Source organism: Lacerta agilis, chromosome 13 (assembly GCF_009819535.1).
Source record: "Lacerta agilis isolate rLacAgi1 chromosome 13, rLacAgi1.pri, whole genome shotgun sequence".
Taxonomy (NCBI): domain Eukaryota; kingdom Metazoa; phylum Chordata; class Lepidosauria; order Squamata; family Lacertidae; genus Lacerta; species Lacerta agilis.
Window position 1 is genome coordinate 754,023 of NC_046324.1, and position 23,789 is coordinate 777,811.

Sequence of the window (23,789 nt, forward strand, 5' to 3'; positions counted from 1 at the left end):
AGATTATTACAAATTTACAAAAGGCTTTTGGATTGACAAGCAAACTTTATTATTGTGCTTGGGTGAGAGATTTGTTTAAATTAAAGTTCATAGAATCATAGAGTTGGAAGAGACCACAAGGGCCATCCAGTCCAACCCCCTGCCAAGTTTGAACCCAAGAAAGACTGTTAACAATCAGATGACAGAGTTCCTAGCCATCACTAAGAAGCTAGAACTTGCAGATTTTAAACTGGATGGTGGACTGAAAGTTTGCTACTTTTGGGGGTCACTAGGATAACAATATGAGATATTGGTTGGTAAACCGCGGTTAACCCTAACTGATGTAATTGGCCATCTGGGAGAGGAGTGTACAGAGAGAATATCTTTCCAGCCAAGAATGGAAAACCCAGTGATTCCAGCTATGTGTTGTGATCTCAGAGGAGAACCAAGACTCCATCCAAAAGAGTTGTTGTTTCTGAAGTAACAAAGAGGGACACATATTCAAGTTTTGTGAAACCCCAAAACCAGCAAAATCCCTTTCATTTAAGCACCAAATCAAAATAATGGGAACAAGGAACAAGAAAGCAATTTTCTTTTGCATGAGAAGAATCTAAATATAAACAATTGTGATGCAAAATCAAACAAATGCTTCATAGATTCTGGATGTTCTTTGCATATGAGTTACGCTTCAGGTTACAGACTCCGCTAACTCAGAAATAACGCTTCAGGTTAAGAACTTTTGCTTCAGGATAAGAACAGAAATTGTGCTCTGGCGGTGCAGCGGCAGCGGGAGGTCCCATTAGCTAAAGTGGTGCTACAGGTTAAGAACAGTTTCAGGTTAAGAATGGACCTCCAGAACGAATTAAGTGTTAGGGCACCAACAAGTTGGCGTGCTGAAGCGCAACAGTCAGGGTGAGATAAACCAAGGTCAAACAGTCCAGGTCAGAAGCCAGCCGAAGTCAGGTATCAGTACTGGGGTCAGGAGAAGCCGAAGTCAAGGACAGTCCAAGTCAGGAACAAACCAAGTCGATCAGGAACAAGCCAGGAGTCAGGAACAACCAGAAACACAGGATCAAGACAAGCAAAAGCAACCACGCGCCCAGCACAACGGTTGCAGAAGCTGTAGAGTGGGCTAGTCGGCTACCTTATGAAGCTGGTTCACGCCCACGCTTCCTATGAGCTACAGCTGTCTCCAATTGCCGCCTACGCTTCTCAGCTCGGCGTTCCACAGCTGAGAAGGGAGGAGGAGAGGGGATCGGCTGATTCATCTCCTGACTGGGACCTGCTTCTGGCCCCACTTCTTCCTCTAGCTCTGGTCTTGCCTCCTCCTCCCTGTCAGATTCCTCCTCCTCTGAGGAGTGCTGCCACCAGTCCTCCCCAGGTACAAACTCCTCAGATTCCTCTGTGGGTGCTGCTCTGTCAGAGGGGGCTTGCCACCACTCCTCCTCATCTGACTCGACCCTGACATTAAGTTCTTAACCCAAGGTACCACTGTATTACCCCATTAGTGGATGACAGTAATCATATTGCAAATGGTGAAACCATAAAGAAATGTGGTATAGGTTCAGGAACCTTAAACTGCAAACTTAGCCATCAATTGAAAGAGAACCAGGTCCTAGATCTCCCACAATTGAATTGCAACATGATCAGTGTGTCCACCTTGGACAGAAAAAGTATTCATATACAATTTGGAAATGGTAAGTGCCAAGAAACCAAAGGTGGCAAATTGTATGCTGAAGCATATTTGATTAATGGTATCTACAAGACTAATCTTTCAGGACTCGAGGCTGCAAATGTGGCACACATGCGCCAGAAGCACGGAGCAGACTTCCCTCAAATTTTGGCACAGAAGGTTTGGTCACATAGACATCAAAGCCATGGTGGAACTGCAATGCAATGAGCTTGCAACAGGAAGGAAGGTAAACCAAAATGCACCAGTCAGAGCCAAGTGTGTAAGTTGCTTCACTGAGAAGAGTGTTTAGCCTTTCCCTGCTCCGTGTACTGGGCAGCGAAGCACCAGAGTGGCGCATGTAGCCTGCACTGCTGTACACTTAATGTTCCATCCCTGGGGAAGAATAAGTCCATACTGATTTTTATGGATGCTTTCTCAAGTGTTGTATACGTTCTAAAGGAGAAAAGTGAAACAGTGCAGATGTTCAGAAATTACATGACCATGCTGAGCATCATCATCATCAAATCTTTGTTACGGTCATAGACCAGCATAGGTAGGGGTGGGGCACAATCATTTAGAATCTGTAAAATGTTTTGGAAAGCTAAAAAGTATTTAAAACAGAAGGGACTGTATATATAAAAGACTATAAGAATCTAAAAAGAAATGAAAAGAATCTAAAAGAAGGGTTAGGAGCATTAAACGGATGTAGAAGAACATAAAAGGTTAGTATATAAAAGACTATAACTATCAATTTAGAGAGCACTCTGATGTGAATGTTCATTAAATCTAGTTTGTGGCACAGGTCATCATCTGACAAATTTTGAGCACTGCTATGCAGAACCTGGCAACATGGTATGTTGTAGCAGGGTTGGTATCTGAAAGCAGCAGGGAGGTATAGAATTGTCCTGTGTGCCCTGGGTAGTTATGGAGTAGTGGGGAGATGAGGCTAATACAAATGTCTCTATAATATAGGCACTGGAGAATATCTCGCTGTGATTATTAAAGAAACTAACTGGTAAGAATGTTCCTTTTGTTTGATCTGCTTATTTGCTGCCACCAGGGGAGGGATCCTATTCCCTGAAGACTGACATTTAGTCAGTGACAATGGAGGTGAGTTTACATCAAGCCACATGAAAACCCTCCTGGAAGAGGAAGGGATGACTTACAAACATGAGTGTTAGCCACACCCAACAAGAAAACTCAGTTGCTGAGAGAAAGTTTAGAGCTCTTCTGGAGATGACCAGATGCATGCTAAATGTCTCTGATCTCCCCCCCCCCCACACGTACGTGTGTGCATGTGTGTCTAATGGAGTAGACCCTGCAGTATATCTTCAGAACAGGCTGCTCACCAAGAGAACTACACACACACCTTTTGAACTCGTATGGAAGAGGGGCACATATATGTATTTGGCGCATGGGTGTAGCCAATATTTTTTTTTAAGAAATCAAAGTTGTTGAGCTTTGCCATGGAAGAGTGGCACATTTGTGCATTTGGCTTTGGCAGTGTTGCCAATCAACTTAAATCGCCAGCCAAGAGCAATCTAAAACTTATAAGTTACATGGATGCTGTCTAGACTCTAAGGATTACAAATCAACAGGTGGGTTTCTCTTTATGTTTGGAAATGGTCCTATTTCCTAGGCTAGTTATAAGCAAGGGTGACTCGCTTTTCTTCCATAAAGTGCTTGCTAATGATATTGTTAGCATGAGCACTTTCAGCAAAACAATTAAAATTAAATCAACCCTCAGTGTACGAGGAAGTTGGAACAATACTAAAGTGGAAGAGAAAAGACCAGCCAGCCCAGTTTACTGTTAGTCCAACATCCATCTGGATCCCGAGTTGGCAAATCTGTTGATGCAGCTTTCTATCTTAATGAGATGGTTTAATTCAAGAGATTCCTTTGCAGAACAATGCTGGTTGGCTGAATGAGCATCTTCACAGCAGCAGGAGGGCAGCTTCTTCAGCCCAAGGACTGCATTCTCTCTTGGGAAAGCTCCCAGGGGCCACAAACCAGTAGCAGGCAGGGCCAGAGGTAAAAGTGAGTGGAGGAGTGGGCTGCTGGGCTACATTTCAGTCATGCAAAAGCCAGATGTTTCTGTTGGACCTTCTTTGCCAACCAAGTTTGCACAGCGAATGGGATGATGGAATAAAAACTTGCCCACAATATCTTTGCTTATCTTTATTTTTAAATAATAATCAAACAGCTGCAAAACACCCCTTCTCACCACCTTTCCTCAACAGCATTCTATAACAGTACACACTACACCACTCGATCAACTTAAATAGTTTTCAAATAATCAATTACCCTATCACATCGCTGCATTTGGTGCAGTAGGTAAACTCCCCCTGCTAATTAGTTAAATTGTTAAGATACATCAGGTGTGCTGAATTGTCAAAATCTCACAGATGTGCTGCTATGCAAGTTATAATTACAAACACACAACTCTCAGTAGCACCATTGGCCACATTAATATAAAAAACCCCCAACGGTTTCTACTCCTACACACACACGCAAGCTAGAGGCATCATCACATTCCAGGGATACATTGTTGCTAGACAAAAGTCCTCGAAGGAAGGACTTGTGAGCAGCTGCGTCTGATAGAGAGAGAAGAAGAAACAAGATGTACTGCTCAATGATAATAGTAGGACTTGAATTCTCTAATGACAAAGCCTTAGAAAGCTCCTCTATTACTATTTTTCTTAGAGTCTGGGGACTCAGGTCTAAATATATGCATTTTTAAAAGGTACACTGTGACTCTTATTCAGAATTGGGTATGACAGTTGATAAATTGCAAAGGTTAATTTATTGTATTATTCAGTACAGAACCATTTACTTCCTGCCACATACAGAAACATTATGTTTGTGTGCATATACAGAGCGAAAGAAAGAAAGAGATATATAGATATAGATATAGATACCCACTCTTACAAGGGAATCTAAAATCAAAGCTTTGAAAGTGCTTTCATAATCTACTTGTCTGCAATTACTTAAGAAGCTACACTGGGGGAGATGAAAGTAGTCAACATCCCCAAACAGAAATATCAAATGCTCTATAGATACCACCAGTATTACAATGAATGTGTGTGTTTACATTTCAATTTGTTTTCCAGTTAAAAGCATATAAGAACCATTTGAATCCTTTTACACTTTTTCCCAATCCGTCTTCAGATTGCTTGCTCTGCAAGTTCCAAACTGCCTTCAAGTAGAACTGGACTCAAGTTGCCCAAATACTGTAGCTTTTGTTTTAGCTTTTTAAAAGGGCAGTGACAATTATTTATACATCAAAACATCTCATTATAACATTGCAAGGTAGTTTACAGAACAAAATCATTATCACACGGGCAGGAAGATCATAAAAGAATCAACATTAGAGTTAGCCAAACTTTCCATCAGGGCTAATGCTATAATAATAATAATAATAATAATAATAATTTATAATAATAATAATTAATACAGTCAAAGACCAGCAAGAAAATTGTACAGTCCAATTCATATAATTGGTATCTACTTAATAAAATTACAATTAAATTTTTGCAGATTTTTAAAAGTTTTATAAAATTGTATGGATGGAACTTAACCACCTGTCAACATTCCTGCAGTGGTCCTACGGTAGTTCGACTAGGGTACCAGTCACTGGTATTTGCTGTCATCACAGTGCGTCTTATTCTTGTCGCTATGTAGCAAAATTTTGCAACAATCCTAGTGGTCTCTATGTCTTTGTCAGCTAAAAGGTATCTGGTGTAGGCTTCCTCTGATCGACCGGGCTGTTTCACCAAGAGCAGTTCGATCAGTTCTTTCCTTGAGTCACGATACAGTGGGCAATATAAAAGGACGTGCCCAGTGGATTCGATCTCATTGCCCTCACAAGGGCATAGTCTTTGGTTAATCGGGGTCTTGTTGTATCTGCCCTCTAAGAGAGCGGAGGGGAGAGCATTAAGCCGGGCCCTGGAAAATGCCCAGCGATGTTTGGGGTTATCTAATGACTTGAGGTAATTTGCTAAGTGCATCCTTTGATGATCATAAAGAGGCCTGTAGATTGTTGAAAGTCGGTTAAGATCGTTTTGGTATTCAGTGTCGATGATTCTTTCTTTGATTAAATTTTTTGCCCTTCCCATTTCCAGGCTTAAGAGATGCCTTGAAGAGAGTCCATATGTGGGTAGTTTTCTAAGTATGCCCTTCCTCCAACTTGATTGAAATTTATCACGTTGTATCAAGGGGAGCAGGCCGACTGGTGTCTTACTAAATCTTAGCCAGAAGTAAAAAGCGGCTTGCCAAACTTTAGCTTTGACCCTGTGAAGGCCTGTTTCCAGGCGTAGGGCTGCATTGGGAACACATTTCAGTATTTGAAATATTGATCTTAGAAATCCTAATTGGATTTTTTCATAGGGGTCCAGATTGGAGAGAGGAACAAGCGGTGCACCGTACAATAGTTGGGCTATCGGTTTAGTCCTGAATAATTTGAGGGCTGCTGGAATATAGTTTCCTCCATTTGATCGGTGGAATCTTACAATTGCTGTCGTACTTCTTTGTGCGATGGAGATGTATTTGATGTGGGCCGTTTTCTTTCTGGTCGCTTGGAAAACGACTCCCAGGTATTTGAAGCATGTTACCTGCTCGATGGTTTGCTTGTCTATGTGCCAGTTATTTATTTTCCTTTTGTTAGAATAAACCATAATTTTGGTTTTTTGATAGTTCACTATTAGTTGTTCCTCCTTGCAATGTTGTGTGAGTTTGTTAAGGGCTCTTTGGAGGCCAATCTGAGTCTGGGATAGAATAACAGCATCATCTGCATAAAGCAGGATGGGTAGCCTTTTGTCTGCTAGTTTTGGGGCGTGTGCGTCTGCTCCTTGAAGGTGTACAATTAGAGAGTTTATATAGATGTTAAACAGATAGGGGGCCAGTATACACCCTTGTTTGACTCCCTTGGTTGTTCTAATTGCGTCGGAAAGTTGGCCTTCCCGATTGCATCTTATTCGGAGTCGTGTGTTGTTGTATAGCTTATATATTAGCAGCAGCAGCAGACGTCAGTCTATAGTTGACTTGCTAAGTTTGTCCCACAGTCAGATTCTTGATATGGAATCAAAGGCTGCTTTGAAATCGACAAATGCTGCAAATAGCTGGGGATTACCGTATGTTGCGTTGTGTATTTTTCGGCCAGATGTTGCAAAGTCAGGCAGTGGTCTAGTGTGGATCTCCTCTGTCTGAATCCTGCCTGAGGCCTGAGCATTGTCAAGTATTTTCTCTTTTTCAATCCATTCACAGAGGTTTCGGCTCAGGTATCTGGCGTATAGTTTGCTTATGATGTTCAAAAGACTTATTGGCCTGTAATTGGCAGGGTCGTCCTTGGGGCCCTTTAAAATAAATAAAATAAATGATAGGGCTAATGCTAAAAACCAGTGCTTGGGAAGCCCTCAGAATTAAGCATGCTTTAACCATATGGTGGAATCACTAGAAGATTCAGGACACATAAAAGGATGTCCTCCTTCATGCAATGTAGTTGAACTATGGAACTCACTCCCACAGGAGGTAGTGATGGCCACTAAAACGAATGCCTTTAAAAGAGGATTAGGCAAATTCATGGAGGAGGAGAGGGCTTTGGGTGGCTACAATCCAGGATGGCTGTGCTCTGCCTTCCCAATTGGAGGCTACAATGCTTCTGAATGCCAGTTGCTGGGAACCACAGGGTGGGAAGAGCTCTTGTGCTCCAGTCCTGCTTGCAGGTTTCCCACCAGCATTTGATTTGGCCACTATGAGAACAAGATGCTGGACTCGATGGGCCATGGGTCTGATCCAGCAGCCAGGCTCTTCTCAGGTTCTTATGCTCCTGTAGATGCCTGACGTATCTCAGTGGGAACTGCTGCAGCAGCTTCCAAAGCATCAATTTTCTTTAATCTAAGGATTGTCTCACACAAGCATTTTGCAAGCTCATCATTAAATAACACTCTGGAAACCATCCTCAGAGAAAGGTTGTGTTTATTCAAATATGACAACTTGGAGGGTTTGCAAACTGTAGATCAATCTGATTAACTGAATCAAAATATAGTTTGTGCAGGGAAGTTCCTTAAGGCAGAAGGGACCAACTCCTTACTGGGTACATTTCCAGGCTCATCCTATGGCACCACAGCAAAGGTTTGGGAGGACTCCTCTCTTCTCACAAAGAGCACCTTGACCAGTGCACTGGCTCCACCAGTTTGGCATTCACCCTCATGTGCTTGCTGAGCCCAAAGGGCACCCCAAGGCCCCCCAAATCCAAGCTGGCATTGGATGACCCAGGAGTGCCCTCAACCCAATATTGCCTCAGGTACTTACACCAGATTTTAAATTCTCTTTCTGATCTGTCCAAAAGCCAATCAAACCAATCAGAATGCCACTCCAGGGGTCATGGACTGGCTGGGCACAGAGGAGTGGTGGGAGGCAGCAGCTGGGGAGCCCCCTAGGGAACCTGCAGGGGAAGAAGGCTCAGAGTTGGTGATGGAACAATGGGTGTTCAGAGGGAGCAGACTGGGAGGAGGAAGTGTCAGAAGCAGAAGAGGTTTTAGTGAACAGGAAGAGGCTGCGGCAGAGCACAGTTCAGGCTCCAAGGCAGAAGTGGGGGCTGGAGAGGGGTGGAGCCTGAAGACAGAGAGGCAGGTGGCTGAAGAAGCCAGGGCATCTCTCCCTCCTGTTGAGAGCAGCTCCCCTCCCCCCTGGTCTCATACAACTCACCGAGAAATGAAACAGGCAGAGCAGAGGGTTTGTGCATGCAGACGCAGCCGGAGACTGTGTGGGGAAGACTCTGAAGAGGGGGAGTCCTAGTGGGCACTGGAAAGGCAGGGATCTTCTGTCCTCACAACTGCTTCATCAGGGCAAGACTTCCTCAGAAGAGTTGCTGAGACCACTAGGCTGGAGCTGTGGTTTGTTTCCTTGGATAAAGAGTTAATTTCACAGGCCTCAGTTGATTTACTGGTTTGTTGCTGACTTGTGCCTGACTCCAGCCCTGACACCAGGATAGAAACTCCCAAAAGTATGACGCAAGTGCAGAAGGGAAGACCCAGGGTCAATCAGCTCCCCCCCCCCAATTCCTACTCACCCCTGAAACAGCCAGTTGGGGGGGGAAAAACCCAAACCCAACCACAATGCTGTTAGAGTTTCTTCTTCTTTGGCGAGTGAGATTGAAAATGATGGCAGTTCTGCAATCAGGACACTCACTGTCTGTGTTAACTGACAAAGTCTGTATATTCCATGTTGCAAAGTTCAATTGTCTCTTATGACTGCAAGGTGGTGACCCCACTGGGTGCGGTAATCCAGTCAGGGGGGAAAGGGAGGCAAACTATGTTTAGGGCACCTTTTCTAGCCCCTCCCCTTTTGGGGTGAGCAGAGTGGATCCTAAAAAGGGTTGCTCAGTCATGCATACAGCTGCCGAGCTGCTCAACTGTCTTGTTCCTTGAGTCAGAACGACTGAATCTGTATCCACCGCCCATGTGCCGTTCCAGATTTCACGATCCTGCCCCCATTATCATTTGCCGATCACCATGGGACTTTGGGGGTTTGGGATGGGTTTTTGGAAGGTGCCTGTTTTGTTTTATGTGTGTAGATCAGTGCACACTGACCAATGCACAGTCTTCGCAGTAGGGCTCTGTTCCAATGGCATGAGTAGTCACAATGAACTGGTAGATTCATATCTGCTGCAGCCTTCATCCGCCTTCAAAGCCGTTGTAACATACCACTTGTTATCGCCCACCTTTTCTGCTGTTGAGGACTTCTTAGATCATTCTTTGTCTAGCTCCGTCCCTTTGACCTCACCGCCTTGGGTGACCCTGCTGGGAGTAGGAGATTCCTGACGGCTTCACTCACAAGGGTCAATAGGAACGTGCAAGCCCACTCACCATGACATGATGATGATCCAGCGAGTGAGTGTTAGATCTAAGGCCTTTCTTGCATAAGCACCCTGTCTGGGGAACTCCATTCCTTGGCCACCTCACTACTGAGTTGACCAATGTGCTTTTATGTAGAAATATGAGCTGGGGCTTCTGGAAGGAGATTGGGTTTTGGCTGCACTGCGTGTATGTGTGTGTTACTTTCATATTAAGTAGACAATAGTTGTATACAGGGAACAGCTGTGTCCCTTTTGTGGAGGTTTATGAGTGCAACCTGCAAAGAACTTTCTGATAGTAAGAGCTTTTCAACGCTGGAACAGACTACCTCAGAAGGTAGTCTGTTCTTTACTGAAGGTTTTTAAACAGAGGTTGGATTGTCATCTTCCAGGGATTCTCTAGCTGTGATTCCTGCATTGCAGGGGTTGGCTGAGATGAGCTTTGAGGTCCCTTCCAAATCTACAATTCTATGGTTCTGCCTGTCAGGCTGTGAGTATCACCCAGCAGACTTTAGTTCTCCCTTGCCTTCCAGTTCCCTTTAATGGACCCAGTTGTCAGAGAGCAGTTTTACTGGTTGGATCAATAAAATTCTGCTTGATTTGTTTGTATGGATGTAGAGCTACTATGTCTTTGGACCAAGAATTCAAAACCACCCATAACAGCCAGAGAAGCAGTAGCAACTTTGCTCTGACATCACAACAGAGCAGGTAACCCTCAGAATGCACATGTTTGTATTGCCGCATTATGAAACTGCATCCATGTCCCCCTCCATAGGGTTTTTCATGGGAGGAATTCCAGTGCAGAAGGCTGAGTATATTAAAGAAAACAACTCCATATGTTCAAGATTTCACATCTGCCTTTGGTGTGTGCGCGAGTGTGCATTTAGCAGCTCAATCCAAAGTAGCATATTCAGTCGATGTTCATATCTTCCTTTTTTTCCTGCACACTAATTACTTGGAATTTATCATTTAAAGGTGGCAGCCTAATTGTTTGTTTCCCTTGGAAATGTGGCTTTACTGTATGTTGTGGTTTAGTGAACTGTGAAATATCCCACTGATTCTAATCTGTATCAATAAAAGATTCATAAGGCTCTTTGACAAATGGAACTGCCTGCTTGCAAGTCTGCTCTTGACAGACACTTTAAGTAAGATCTACGTTTTTGTATCTCTCTCTCTCTCTCTCTCTCTCTCTCTCTCTCTCTCTCTCTCTCTCTCTGTCATGTGTGCGCGTGAGCGCATATGTGTGTGTGAGATCCCATGCTTGAGGTCATTACCTTTCAAACACTCATGAGAACTGACTACATTTCACGGACAAATGACACTGTCCCATTGGATTACTTGATATTAATATTAAATGAAAATGTTTCAGTGTCACTTCAAAATGCTTGGAATAATAAGTCATCCTGTGATTACAACAGAACCATATGTGCTCCACAGTTTTGCATGAAGACAGGCAAAGGACAGAAAATTGCTTTGGAAAATAGAAGGCAGGGTCAGGAGAATCTTGGTTCCCCTTTTAAAAAAATAGGATTTTGGTCCCTGGTGCCTGAAAAAGCACAGAGGCAGTAACAGGGGGCAACACAACAGAAGTTTATAAAACTGCATGTGGGGTAAAGAATATAATATATATTATATATTATATTTTATATATATATATATATATATATATATATATATATATATATATATATATATATATATATATATATATATATCTCCCTCCTCTCCCATTAATGCTGGAAGCCCGGGTCATTCAATGGAATGAAATGGCAGTCGATTCAGGAAAGTCAAAAGTTCTTTCCTGAATTGAAGTCCTTCTTTACACAACTCAGTGAATTTATGGGATTATCTGACATGAGATATGAGGCACAGATTGCTTAAAAGAGGGATTTGACAGATTCGTGGATAGTCAGGCTGCCCCTGGTTCCTAGCCATATCAGAGGCAGTCTGTCTCTCTGAATACTGGTTGCTGAGGAACTACAGAGAGCAGGGGTCATCAGGAACACCCTTCTCACGGGTGCTCCTGAGCTGCCCCATCAATCTGCTATGAGCAGTGCTTGGGCAATGATCTTGACCTGGTCAGGAATACTGGAAGGCTCTCAGTGTGCAAAAAATAAATAAATCACTGTTAATTGGAGACTGGCCAAATATTACCCAGTGAGCTTTATGGTGGACTGATGATTTGAACTCTGGCCTTCCAGGTCCTAGTAAAACACTTTAACCACTATACCACACAGTCTCTCTCTCTCTCTCTCTCTCTCTCTCTCTCTCTCTCTCTCTCTCGATTTTTAAAAGAAGTCTCTGGTGCTGAAAGGATAGCAAGGTTGACACCAGGTATGTTTCTCTGAGAAAATAATTCCACAAATGGGACACCATACCACAGCAAGATCCTGCCAACCTAGCAGCTCGAAAACTGTCTGTGGACAAACGCCGGCTCCCTCAGCCGATAGAGCGAGATGAGCGTGCAACCCCAGAGTCATCCGTGACTGGTCCCCTTTTCTTTACCTTTTACCACAGCAAGAAGATTACCTGATCACTACCTGCTTGCTCCACCTTGGGGGAGAGCCTCTAAAGATGATCTCAGTGCATGAGCAGGTTGGTTCAGATAACTTGTTTAAATGTCTTGCTTTTAAGAAACTCATAACTGAAGAAATGCTGACAAAATAAACTGGGCTTCAGATGGTTCATTATGTAAGAGTAATTTAATGAACTGAGAAAGAAATGTTTGTGGGGTTCAAAAAGTTAGTATTACAATTGGGGAAGCAGCATGAAAATGAAGCCAATTTTTTATATTGTCATAGCCCACAACTCAAATGATGCATTGTTAAAATGATCTTTCTTAAGTGAAACATTACTAGCAAAGCTCACATATTAGAGAATATAGAGGTAGCACTAGGACTCATGGGCATCGCATGATGCTGGATGTTGAAAGATTTAGGACACAGTAGTAAAGAAAGTCCTTCACACAGACACAGCACATGGCTCAACTATGGAATTCACTCCCACAAGAGACAGTGAGGGCCACAAACCTGAGTGTTTTGAAAGAGGATTAGACAGATTCATGGAGGAAAAGGCTAGCAGTGACCTGCTAACTCTGATGGCTAGGTTCTAACTGTGCTGTTGGAGGCAGAATGCTTCTGAAGGCCAGTTGGTGGATATAGCAGGAGAAGAGATGGTTGTTTCACTCTGGTCCTGCTTGGGAGTTTGCCATTGTGGTTGGCCCCTGTGAGAACAGGATGCTGGATTAGATGGGCCATTGGCCTCATCCAGCAGGTTCTTTGGATGTTCTTACGACCTTAGAGTGAGTTAAACATAGTAATCAGGAGGCTTCTTAGCCAATCTACATCTTCTTGACTTCTTCCAAACTCCTGTGGGAAATGTTTAGAAAGATAATTGGGGAAGATCTTTGTTTTTTTAATGTCAGAAAGCTCCTTAATAATTCATAGAAAACTTTTTTTTTGCTTCTAACAGTTACCACTATTATGTTTTTTTAAACCTTGCATGCTTGCATGCTGTACCATGTTACCTTGTAAATATTGTTTGATATTTCTAAGTAAGCAATATTTTTCTTAACACCTTTCAAAGTAATTTGAATAATGCTTAATGTCTATGCAATACCTGTCATGACCCGTAGGAAAATCCAGGTGTACGGTATATCACATTCTGATGAATTTTATTAATGAAATTTATACACTGCTTGATTGTAAAAAAGCATTTCACAAAAACACAAAACAATAAAATTATCAGTTAAAACAGCTCTTTAAAACACCCAAAAGAGAAAATCAGCAATAAACTTAAAACAGATTAAAACATACATCAGGTTTTTTTAGCAGGCACTGAAATGGGTAGAGTGAAGATGCCTGTCTGGTGTCAAGAGAAAGGGATGGTGGGATGTTTTAGAACATATGTGAGTAGTCTTTAGAAACATTTTTTTCCTGAAGAACTCAAGTAGCCTACAGACTGACTGCTGAGAAGCAAATTTTAATGAGGTGAATGGATCTGCATGTATAACATCTTCAAACAGATGTTATACATGCATATAGTTTTAATTATTGTTTTTTCCAAGTTTTTAACGAGTCTTGTTTTTATCAGTAAGCCACTTTGAGGCCCATCAGAGGAAAAGGTTGGGTATAAATAAATAAATAATCATAACTTTACCACCAAGCATCTTGAGTAGCTACTCTGACAAAAACTTCACCTGTCTATTTGTGGAGCCAAAGGGCACAACACACTCTTTCCTTGAAAAGAAAAGTTGCAGGTTTATATTGTCAACATGGTTACACTGAAGTAGCCCCTCTCCATCGCTACGAATCTGCCTCCGCGCCACTCTGACAACCGGATCCTCGATGCACATTTACGTTTACTCAGAAGCAAGTGCCGCTGTCACATTAACGGGACTCCAGATGGGCGTGCAATCGGATCTCAGACTGAAAAGGAATGCGCCGAAGTCCTGCCAGACTCCCTTGCACGTTGGCTCGGGAGGAAGCCCTAAACACATCCAACGCCCCCCCCCCTCCCGGAAGCGTGCGCCTGGCTCCGCTCTAGGTTGGGACCGACCGAGGTGGGCAGGCAGGCAAACGCCGCTGCGGAAGCGCCGCCAACTTCCCCGGGCAGGCTCTGGAGCGGGAAGGGACTGAGCCGGAGCCAAGCCAGAAGGGACCAGAGGTGGGTGGATGGCTGAGAAGGAGGGAGGGACGAGAGAGGAGGAGGCGGGGGCCAGCCTGGGCGCTCCCCCTATAAAGGAGGCTCTGTCCGGGCTGGGGTGCTGCATTCTTGCCTGTCGCTGCTGCAGGATCAGCCTCCTTCTGGTCCTCGTCGGTGGATCTACTCGCAAGGAGGGAAACCCGTCACGTGGGGAGCGGAGGGGGTGGTCGTGGAGGAAAGAAAGCAGCGCCAGGCGATTGGCATTCCGGCGCCGCGGCTGAGCCGGCAGCTGGCGGAGGAGAGAAGCGGAGATCAGCCCCGAGAGGAGGAGCCTCCATCTAGCCCGGCGCCGCCAGCGCGGGGCTCCACGGCCCGCCGGCCGCGAGGCATCCCCGAGCTTCCCGCCGGCCGCCTGCCCTTCCCCGCACCGAAGCGCCACCGCTTCCGGACCGCAGGAGACGCAGCTTGGGCTGCCGGGGCTGCAAGAGACCCGCCGCCGCCAGGATCCCGGGATGGGGACCCGGGAGCTGTCCGTGGTGCTGATCCTCGCCGGGGGACTCGTGCACGGTGAGCCGCTGTCTCCGAGCGAGGAGCCGTCCTTGGTGCTGAAGGAGAGTTTGCTGGGGTGGCTTAGGAGTGTCCGACCAGGACTTTTGGTCTGGACCGCACACATCCCACAGGCATTGCTCGCCCCCGTCCACACACACATCGCCAAACACATGCATTCTGTCTTAGTTTGGATGATCTAGTCTGGATAGAGAGGAAGTTTTCTCTGAGCTTGTGGGTGCATTTCCACCTCCTGATATTTCCCATGCATATTGGTATTTGTATTCTCTTCCAGAGAAGAGGGTGTACTTTGATGATATTTATGTTGTTTATGTATGGTGTGTATTTTAAGACCCTTAGAGCCTGCCTTTTAATAGGGTTTTTGGTGCAGAGAACCCCCCCTCCCACAAAAACCTCCATGGTAATGATGTAAGTAATATGTTAAAGTAAAGAAAGAATCACAAAAAGAATATACTAGCCAAACAAGGGCAAAGTGTGGATTGCTTTCAGCACGCATGATTTTGGACCTGCTCCGCATGTCTCTTTAACCAGCCTCTCTGGATAAAGCCTGGAATTGGCTCACCTGATCATTGCAGAGTATCAGGAAGGTGCTCAAGATAGTGGGCACCAGCAGGTAAGGTGAAATATTTGTATTATTAACTCCCAATTCAGTTTGAAGATCATTAGGAGCTTGAGAACATGAGAGCTTAAAAGGACAAGAGTTTTGGCACTTTTTAAAGAACAACACATTGATGATGCCATAAGCTTCTTCATTGCAATTATAGCATTTATATCCCAGGCTTTCCTCCAAGGAGCTCAATATGGTGTACATGGTTCTTCCTCCTCCTTGCTTAATCCCCACAACAACCCTGTAAGCTTGTTAGGCTGAGAGGAGCAGTGACTGACCCAAGGCCCCTCAATGAACTTATGACTGAATGGTTGGAACCCTGGTCTCCCAGGACCTAGGCCAATACTGGAATCTACACACTAATAATAATAATAATAATAATAATATGAATATGAATATGAATAATAACAATGCTGTGAAACTGATTTTTTAAATTTTTTTTTTGAAAAATACATTGAATTTTGCATCTAGTGTCACATTTGTGTATTGCACTTTACAACACATTTAAAACATTTTATTTGCAGCTGTGGAGCTGAGTCCCTATTATGCTAAATATCCCTTTTCTTAGTTCATTCTGCACACGGAAGTACTGAACCATAAATGACAACTGGGGCATCTGATGAAATGGACAGTAGTCCATGAACACTTATGCAACAATAATTTTGTTAGTCTTTAATCTGTCACAAGAATATTACTTTTTTTTGCTGCAAGGGACTAACACTACTCCTCCACTAGAACTAAATAATTCTTTTCAGTGTGTGAAACCTAATGGAGACTCACCTGGCTTTCAGCATTTCAAAGCTATTTTGTTCTAATATGATTTTTTTTGGTAACATTCTCAGTGACAGATATTGTTGGATTTAGGTTTTTCCCGCTTAATGGATTAAAGGCCACAGTAAAGCATTTTAAGTCCCATTGATTTTCCTTGGAGAGATTTGAGGATGCACTAACCTCCCCTAAAGTACTTGACTTTGCATCAAGCCCAAGGTGTACAAATCTTGGCTGCATCAAATAGATACAAAGCCTGAAATCCAGTACTTGAGAGTAAAGTTCTGTTGAATTCAGTGGGACTTAGTTATTTCCACACAGGTTGTAGTTGTGCTGTGAAGCTGAAAAACTAACTTAAGAGGAAGCCTGGTTGAACTTGACAGAGGTTACTTCTGAGTAGACTGTTAGTAAATGAATTAGGAAGACTAATTCCCCTTTAAAAAAGTATCTTTCAAAAGTTGAATTCCATAAAGATACAGTTGGTCCATTCTTATCATTTATGTTAAACTGCACAGAAATGCTATGTATTATTAGAATAATAGATTTATAGAATTATAGAGTTGGAAGGAACCATGAGGTCATCTAGTCCAGCCCTCTGCAATGCAGGAATCGTTTTGTCCAATGTGGAGCTTGAACCCAGAACCCTGAGATTAGGAGTCTCATGCTCTACCAACTGAGCTATGTTCATTTACTGTGTGTGTGTGTGTGTGTGTGTGTGTGTGTGTGTGTGTGTTTGGTGAAACTATATAAAGATACCAATACTTCAAGAGGAAACTTTGAAAATGTGGACATCAAAAAGAAAAAAAGAAAAAAGAATCCTGAAACGTTTGCCAGTTTTCAAATTTGTGTGAATCTTCATTTCAGTTCCAATCCTCACAGCAGCTTTTGATCCTCTTGCATAAGTGTGCAATTTTTTAAAAAGGTAAGCACATGAAGTGTTCTGGGAAAGGATTCTCCCATCAGATAACCAGTGACAAAGCAGCGCACCCAACCCCCTAAATAACTGCAGGGCGGCTGTGGGGAATCCTCACTCTCTCTGTCTAAATTATTCATACACCCATTTGGGACCAAATCAACCTTCCTCATTGAAATATTTCAATATTGACTCAAAGCCCTTGAGTGAGAGTCTAATTCTGACATGATATTTCCACATATGCAGATCCTTATCAAAATGCATGCATTTGTGTGTGCATGGTTATGCTAGTGTGCATTTGTGACATGTGCAGGTGAGCTGATGTGGGATTCATGTTGTTATTTTCTATAATAGTCCCATCAATGAATATGACATTTGGTAGAGTGATAAAATCAAATACAATCTGAATTTCAGACGCAGAGGGAAATAATTAAGGGAAGGAGTAAGGATGGGGAAGAGAAGGAGATGGAGATACAAGAACAGCAGTACTTTCTAACATATGCATTGGGATGACAAATAAAATGTGTGGTCCCTCATATTTTTCATCCCCATCCCATTTTCCTTTTGGGTCATGCCCTTAGAGTGTGAGCAAGAACAGTCTTACTTTAATTGATCATATCTAATCTGCTCTGAGAGCTTTTTCAGCGGAGGAGTACAAGGCTCTAAATAAATAAACAAACATTACAAAATGCATAAGTCAATGCATATACAGAAACACAATGTGAGGAACAACACCAGTTTGCCAAAGCTATCTTCTTAAGCAGAGAAATGTCAAACTGGTGAAAAGGCTAGTATCCAATGGTAGCCAAAAACCCTGAGCAGAGAGAGCCTTTGCATCACTGGCCTTCATTCAAGCTAGCAATGACAAGGAATGTTTGTACTTACAGCAAGCTATGCTTTAGGACTTCTTATAAATGCCAATCCCACTGGGCTTGCTCTAAGCGCAATTGTTTCTAACCAATCGGCTTTGAGCAGATATTGGTCATGCTATGGTGTTCCCAGTGAGAAACTCAATAGCAATCCCAGTGAGCTTATCATAGTTGATTGGCACTTCCAGCAAGCCTGCTTTGGGCAAGCATTAGCTGAGCTACAAAGTTTTTGTTGGGAACTCTATAGCACAGCAGTTCAAGTTTTTGGCTCTTCTAGCAAGGCCACTTTGGGCAGGCATCAGCTGTGCTATGAAGTTCCCAGTTCCAGCCCGTTTGCAGTTGCCTCCAGCCAGCTGATTGGCACTGACTGCAAGCATTCCTTGCCAAGGAACAGTTGGGAACATTATAAGAAAATAGAAAAGGCCTGCTAGATCAGGCCAATGTCCCATCGAGTCCAGCATCCTGTTCTCCCAGGGGCCAACCAGATGCCCCAATGGGAAACCCACAGGCAGGACCTGAGCACAAGAGCCCTCTCCTCTCCTGTGGTTGCCAGCAAAAGGCATTCAGAAGCATTGCTGCCTCCAGCTGTGGAGGTAGAGCAGGGCCATCATGGTGAGTAGCCAATTCTCCTCTAAAGCCATCCAAGTTGGTGGCCATCACTGCCTCCTGTGGGAGAGAGTTCCATAGTTTAACTATGTACTGTGTGAGTAAGTACTTACTTTTATTCGTCCTGAACATTCTTCCTCAGAAGCCACATCACCACCTGCTGCACACTTGATGACACATATGAGGTCAGGTGTGAGGGGCAAGTAGGTGTGCTTTTGGGGGAAATTGACTTATTGGCCAAATTTGGACCCCCACCAGGCCTAATTTAGCCTGTGGGGTGGACGTTCCCCACTTTTTCTGCAAGGGAAGTAATCAGGAGGAGTGTTCAGAGGATGTACATGGAGAAAGCACTTGAGAAGAGAAGGCTATGTTGTTATGGACTGCGAAACTTCTTCTCACAACTGTAATCCTGTACAGACATAATGCATGATAATAGTGTGGGACCTTCACTTGGTCCAAAATGCAGTGTCCAGGTTACTGGCAGCGGTTGCATTCAGAACTCTTACAACTCCTGTTTTAAAACTGCTGCATTGACTGCCAGTTGGTTTCCAGGCCCAATTTAAGGTGCTCATGCTAGTGCTTACAAGCCCAAAGTCACTTGGGCTCCAAATACCTGAAAGGTTGCCTCCTTCCCTAGAGGTCTTCTTGGGTGCAGAGATCTTCAGAGCGGGCTTCTTGGTAGAAGCGCTGCCGCCCTTAATTGTGGGATTCCTTCCCCATAATGATTGTGATCCACCCTGGGAGCTTATGGGGAAGGGCTGGTAATAACTCAGGTTAATAACAACAGCTGCACCAGCAACCCAGAGAAGTGAGCTTTGTAGAGTCTATAGCAGCAGCAACTGACCACCTAAATATTTAGTATCATGTGCACTTGTGAGAGCTGGCTCTCTTTCCTTTCCCCTGAATAATGTACACTTTGTCCAGACCCTATTGGATGGATTTATAGAAGCCAGGATGATTTTCTAAATGGATCTTGACAGGTCATTTTGACTCTAGCCAACTTCACACTCCCACTCTCGTTTAGGGCTCTTTTTGCCGGTAATTCCCAAATTATCTCTGGCTGAAGGCATACTTTGTGTTCCCTGGTCATCCCCACTGGACCTCAGTGGTGTAGTTTAGCTTGTAATATATTCTTGGCTGCAGGAGTAAGAAATATCCCCCCCCTCTGTGTGTGTCTACATCTATGGTTGGAGTCTTCTTCATCTGTTTAAAGCCACAGCATCTCATCAAACCCTCATCCTTGATACAACTCTCAATTAAATAAAGCTTTGTGCCTTTCCAAAGATTTAGAAGGGCCAAGGAAGTGACCTGTGATATCTCTCTCTCTCTTTCTGCTTTGAACTAAAGCAAAATTTAAAGTCCACATCCAGATTCTGCACCAAGAAAAGCAGAATTCTGCAATGAAGATGAATAATGAAAACTGAGCAAATTTGCATATTTCTTTCATTTTTTTGATAATCAGATTTTTACTACTTTGGGCAAACTGCCAAGATCCGGTGAAGAGACAGAGACGGGGGACTGCCCCAAAGATGACTAGTGAGCAGGCATTTGAATCCATGTCTCCCTATTCATTTTAATCACTATACCACACTGTGTCTTGTTACTCTCATAGGGCAGATGCCAGGCTAGACTGAGAAGCGGTGGATTGCCTAAGGCAGTCTTTGCCAACCCTGGCAGCCTCCATTGGTTTTGCTTGCACTGGGGGTGATGGGAAGAATTGTGGTTCAAAACACCATGGTGGAAGCGCACCTGACATTACCTACAGAGTGCTTTGTGGAGTTGAGATTTAAATGGAGCCTTCTGGCTCAAGGGTTGCACTCTGAGCTCTTGCCTGTCACCAGATCTCAGTAAGATTATTCAGTAGCAGGACAATTTAGCTGTATGGCTCTACCCACTGCTGATTTGAGCAGAGTTTTGAACATGTCAATGACATTGAGTCGACAGTGACACTTTTGAAACATTCCTTCCAGTAGCACCTTAGAGACCAATTAAGTTTGTTCTTGGTATGAGCTTTTGTGTGCATGCACACTTCTTCAGATACCAATACCAGTGACATTTTTTGTAAACTCCTCTCTATTTGCCTCTGTTTCTCCAGTGTCCCTGCAGGGAGAGTACCAGAGGAAACTCTACAAGGAACTCCTGAAGAATTACAACCCTTTGGAAAGGCCTGTGGCCAATGACTCCCAGCCGCTCACGGTCTCCTTCAGCCTCAGCCTCAGGCAAATCATGGATGTGGTAAGTCTTCATTTGTATAATCCAGATCTCAATGACTGATAAGGTCTTATGTAGTAGAAGGTTCACTGGCAAACACTGGAACCAATTCCAGGGGGCTGTGGGTGCTTTGTGGGGCTGGGCCCACACAAAGTCAATGGGCAAAGTTGAAGCCCTTCATTGCAGTCACCCACAATTTTTGGTGTGAGGTGGCACCTATGAGTATGCTGGCAAGTATACAGGTTAGTAGGCAGTGCAAAAAGCTCCACAGGGAAGGTTATTATCTCTTTGTTTGTCAAAATGAACAAGCATGGTCTCTTGTCATTTCTCAAGTATTTAATCCTGCTCTGATTAAAATCCCCTCTAATTTTATCATTTACAATCCAGTCTTCCATAGCTGAGTTTAAGATGTTTTAGTGAACAGGGACTAGGTGGATGAAATCAGGTTAGGATTGGAGTAGGCTGACGGATGCAAACTAAAATGTTGCTGTCTGACTCATGAATGCTAACCAACCATTTCCCTTTCTTATGACTACTAAGGAGCATACCCCTTCAAGATTAACTACACCATGAAGGTGCCCTGGCTCACTGGCAGAGCTGATACCTTTGCATGTGGAAGATCCCAGGTTCTATCCCCAATGGCAGTTCCAGGGGTGACTGGAAAGACTCCCTGCCTGAAATTCTGGAGAGCTTCTACCAGTCAGTGCAGGCAATATTGATCTAGATGGACAAAAGGTCTGACACAGTGTGTTTTATTTTATTTATTAAATTTATATACCAGTTTTCATCAAAAGATCTCAGGGTAGTTCACAGAATAAAATACAAGATAAAACACAAGTAAATAATTAAACCGAAACAACAAAACAATAACACCCCTCCCACAATGACATTTAAAAGGCTGTAGAATATTAATCAGTTTAAGACCTGGTTGAAGAGGAATGTTTTCACCTGGTGCCTAAAAATATATAATGAAGGGACCAGGCGAACCTCCCAGGGGAGAGCATTCCACAGTTGGGGAGCCACTGCAGAAAAGGCCCATTCTTGCATTGCCACCGTCCAGACCTCACTTGGAGGAGGCACAGAGAGAAGGGCCTCAGATGGTGAATGTAGAGTCTGGGATAGTTTATATGGAGAGAGCCTGTCCTTGAGGTATTGTGGTCCTGAGCCACTTAAGCCTTTATAGGTCAAAGCCAGCAGTTTGAATTGGGTTTAGAAGCTAATATGCAGCCAGTGCAGTTGGCCAGGATCAGTGCAATATGTTCAAACAGTCTTGCCCAGCGAGTGACCTGGCCACCAAATTCTGCACCAGCTGTAATTTCTGAACCATCTCCAGAGGCAGCCCTACATATAACACATTGCAGTCATCTAACCTCAAGGTTACCAGACCATAGACAACAGTAGTTAGGCTGTCCCTGTCCAGATAGGGATGTAGATGGGCCACCAGCCAAAGCTGAAGGAAGGCACTCTGGGCCACTGAGGCCACCTGAGCCTCGAGTGACAGCAGATGACCCAGGAGGACCCCAAACTACATACTTGCTCATTCAGAGGGAGTGTAACCCCATCAAGAGCAGGCAACCTCCCAGCCATCTGGTCTGGGGAACCAACCTCTACTAGTGCCTCAGTCTTATCTGGATTGAGCTCCAGTTTGTTGGCTCCCATTCAGTCCAGTTTATGGCAGTTTCCTATGTTTCTGGACCATACCAGGTGTCATGGGTATAGCCAGGATTTTGGTTTGGGGGAAGGCAGGCATTATGTTAGGGGAGCAGAATCACGTTACCTGAAATGCAACTGGTCAGTTAGTTAAATATTTTTATTTATTTACTTGATTTAGGGGGCAGTTGCCCCCCTGCCCCCTGGCCACACCCATGCCACCTTATGAAATGTATTGGGCCATAATAAATTGTCCATTGTGCACCTTTAGAGTAAGATTACCAGATTTTTTTCCAAGAATCCAGGGACGCTTTTTTTTCTAAAGAGGGGGGGAAAGTTTTTTTTTTAAGTTGTTAATATCTATCTATCTATCTATCTATCTATCTATCTATCTATCTTGTCGCATGGCCTTCCTCCGGGCCCCGGCCTGCTCTCTTGGGGCGCTAGCTACCATGGAGTAGGCTCGGGTTGGGCCTGGGCTTGGCCACATGTCCTTGCCCTCCCGGTGCTCTCCTACCTCTTTTCCTCAGCGGCAGCAGCAGCAGCGGTGCGGCAAGGTCGGGGCTCCCCTCTTCTTTCTCCTTCCTCTTTCTCTCTCTTCCTTCTACTTCTCCTCTCCTCCTTCTCCCTGCATCGGCTCCAGGGTTTTCCTGGCCCCAGAGCACCGCTGGGCAGGTGGCCGGGTGCTCTCGCTCGCAGCTCGATTTGTTTTTTTGGGGGGGAGTGGTTCCCCCAGTTGATGCGCCAGGCATCTCCGGTGGCCACTCAGCAGTGGCGGTGGCAGCGGCAGTCTCAGCAGCCCGGAGCCAGCCTGGTAGCGCAGTTGGCTCTGGCTGGCTTCAGGAGCTGTTTGCTCCCCGCTGCCGTGGTGCCTGCCATTTTGCCTCGTCAGAAGTCCCCATATGATGTGTCTTCTGCCGTTGAACCAATCACACATCATTCATTCCCTACTAATAAATCTGTAACACTTAAAATATACTGGTAAATCTGGGGACATTAAATGAAATCCAGGGACCTTCCGGGGACAGAGTTGTAAATCCGGGGACTGTCCCCAGGAAACGGGGACGTCTGGTAACCATACTTTAGAGGTCTCCTCTCTCCTCCATTTCTGGTTTATGGCTTTAAAGAAGACTGTTAAAACATTGCATTTCAGTCCTCTGGCTTCTGCTCTGTATATTCCATAGCAAATATTCTTGTGCTTTAATGGCAAGGCAATAAACTTTCTGTTATTTATAGGATGGATTAAGCTATTTTGCTCCTTTAAATAGAACATTTTGCGTGTGGGGGGAACAATCTAAGAAAAATGATTAGAGTTATATAACTGTTTTTGTTGTCTAAAGCTGTGAAATTTTTTTCCCCAGACACTTTGGGAAAAACCACTCCTGATGTTTTTCCTCCCAGTGTGACACTAATAGAAATTCTGCAGTTGATCTGCTTGATATGTGAATGGC

The 23,789-nt window shown here is 44.1% G+C and overlaps 1 protein-coding gene across 3 annotated transcripts in view; it reads left to right on the top strand.

The window, feature by feature from the left end:
• Positions 1-14,077: 14,077 nt before the first annotated feature.
• Positions 14,078-23,789, top strand: part of CHRFAM7A (CHRNA7 (exons 5-10) and FAM7A (exons A-E) fusion) — an 82,845-nt gene continuing 73,133 nt past the window's right edge. Inside the window, exons 1-2 of one of the 3 annotated variants that reach the window (XM_033167441.1) lie at positions 14,078-14,168; positions 20,573-20,712. In XM_033167441.1, coding sequence (XP_033023332.1) covers positions 20,704-20,712 — 9 coding nt within the window. In that variant the 5' untranslated portion in view covers positions 14,078-14,168; positions 20,573-20,703. Of the gene's footprint in view, positions 14,169-14,433; positions 14,715-20,572; positions 20,713-23,789 lie in introns of those variants that run through there. The other 2 variants (XM_033167442.1, XM_033167440.1) reach the window with 2 other exon arrangements.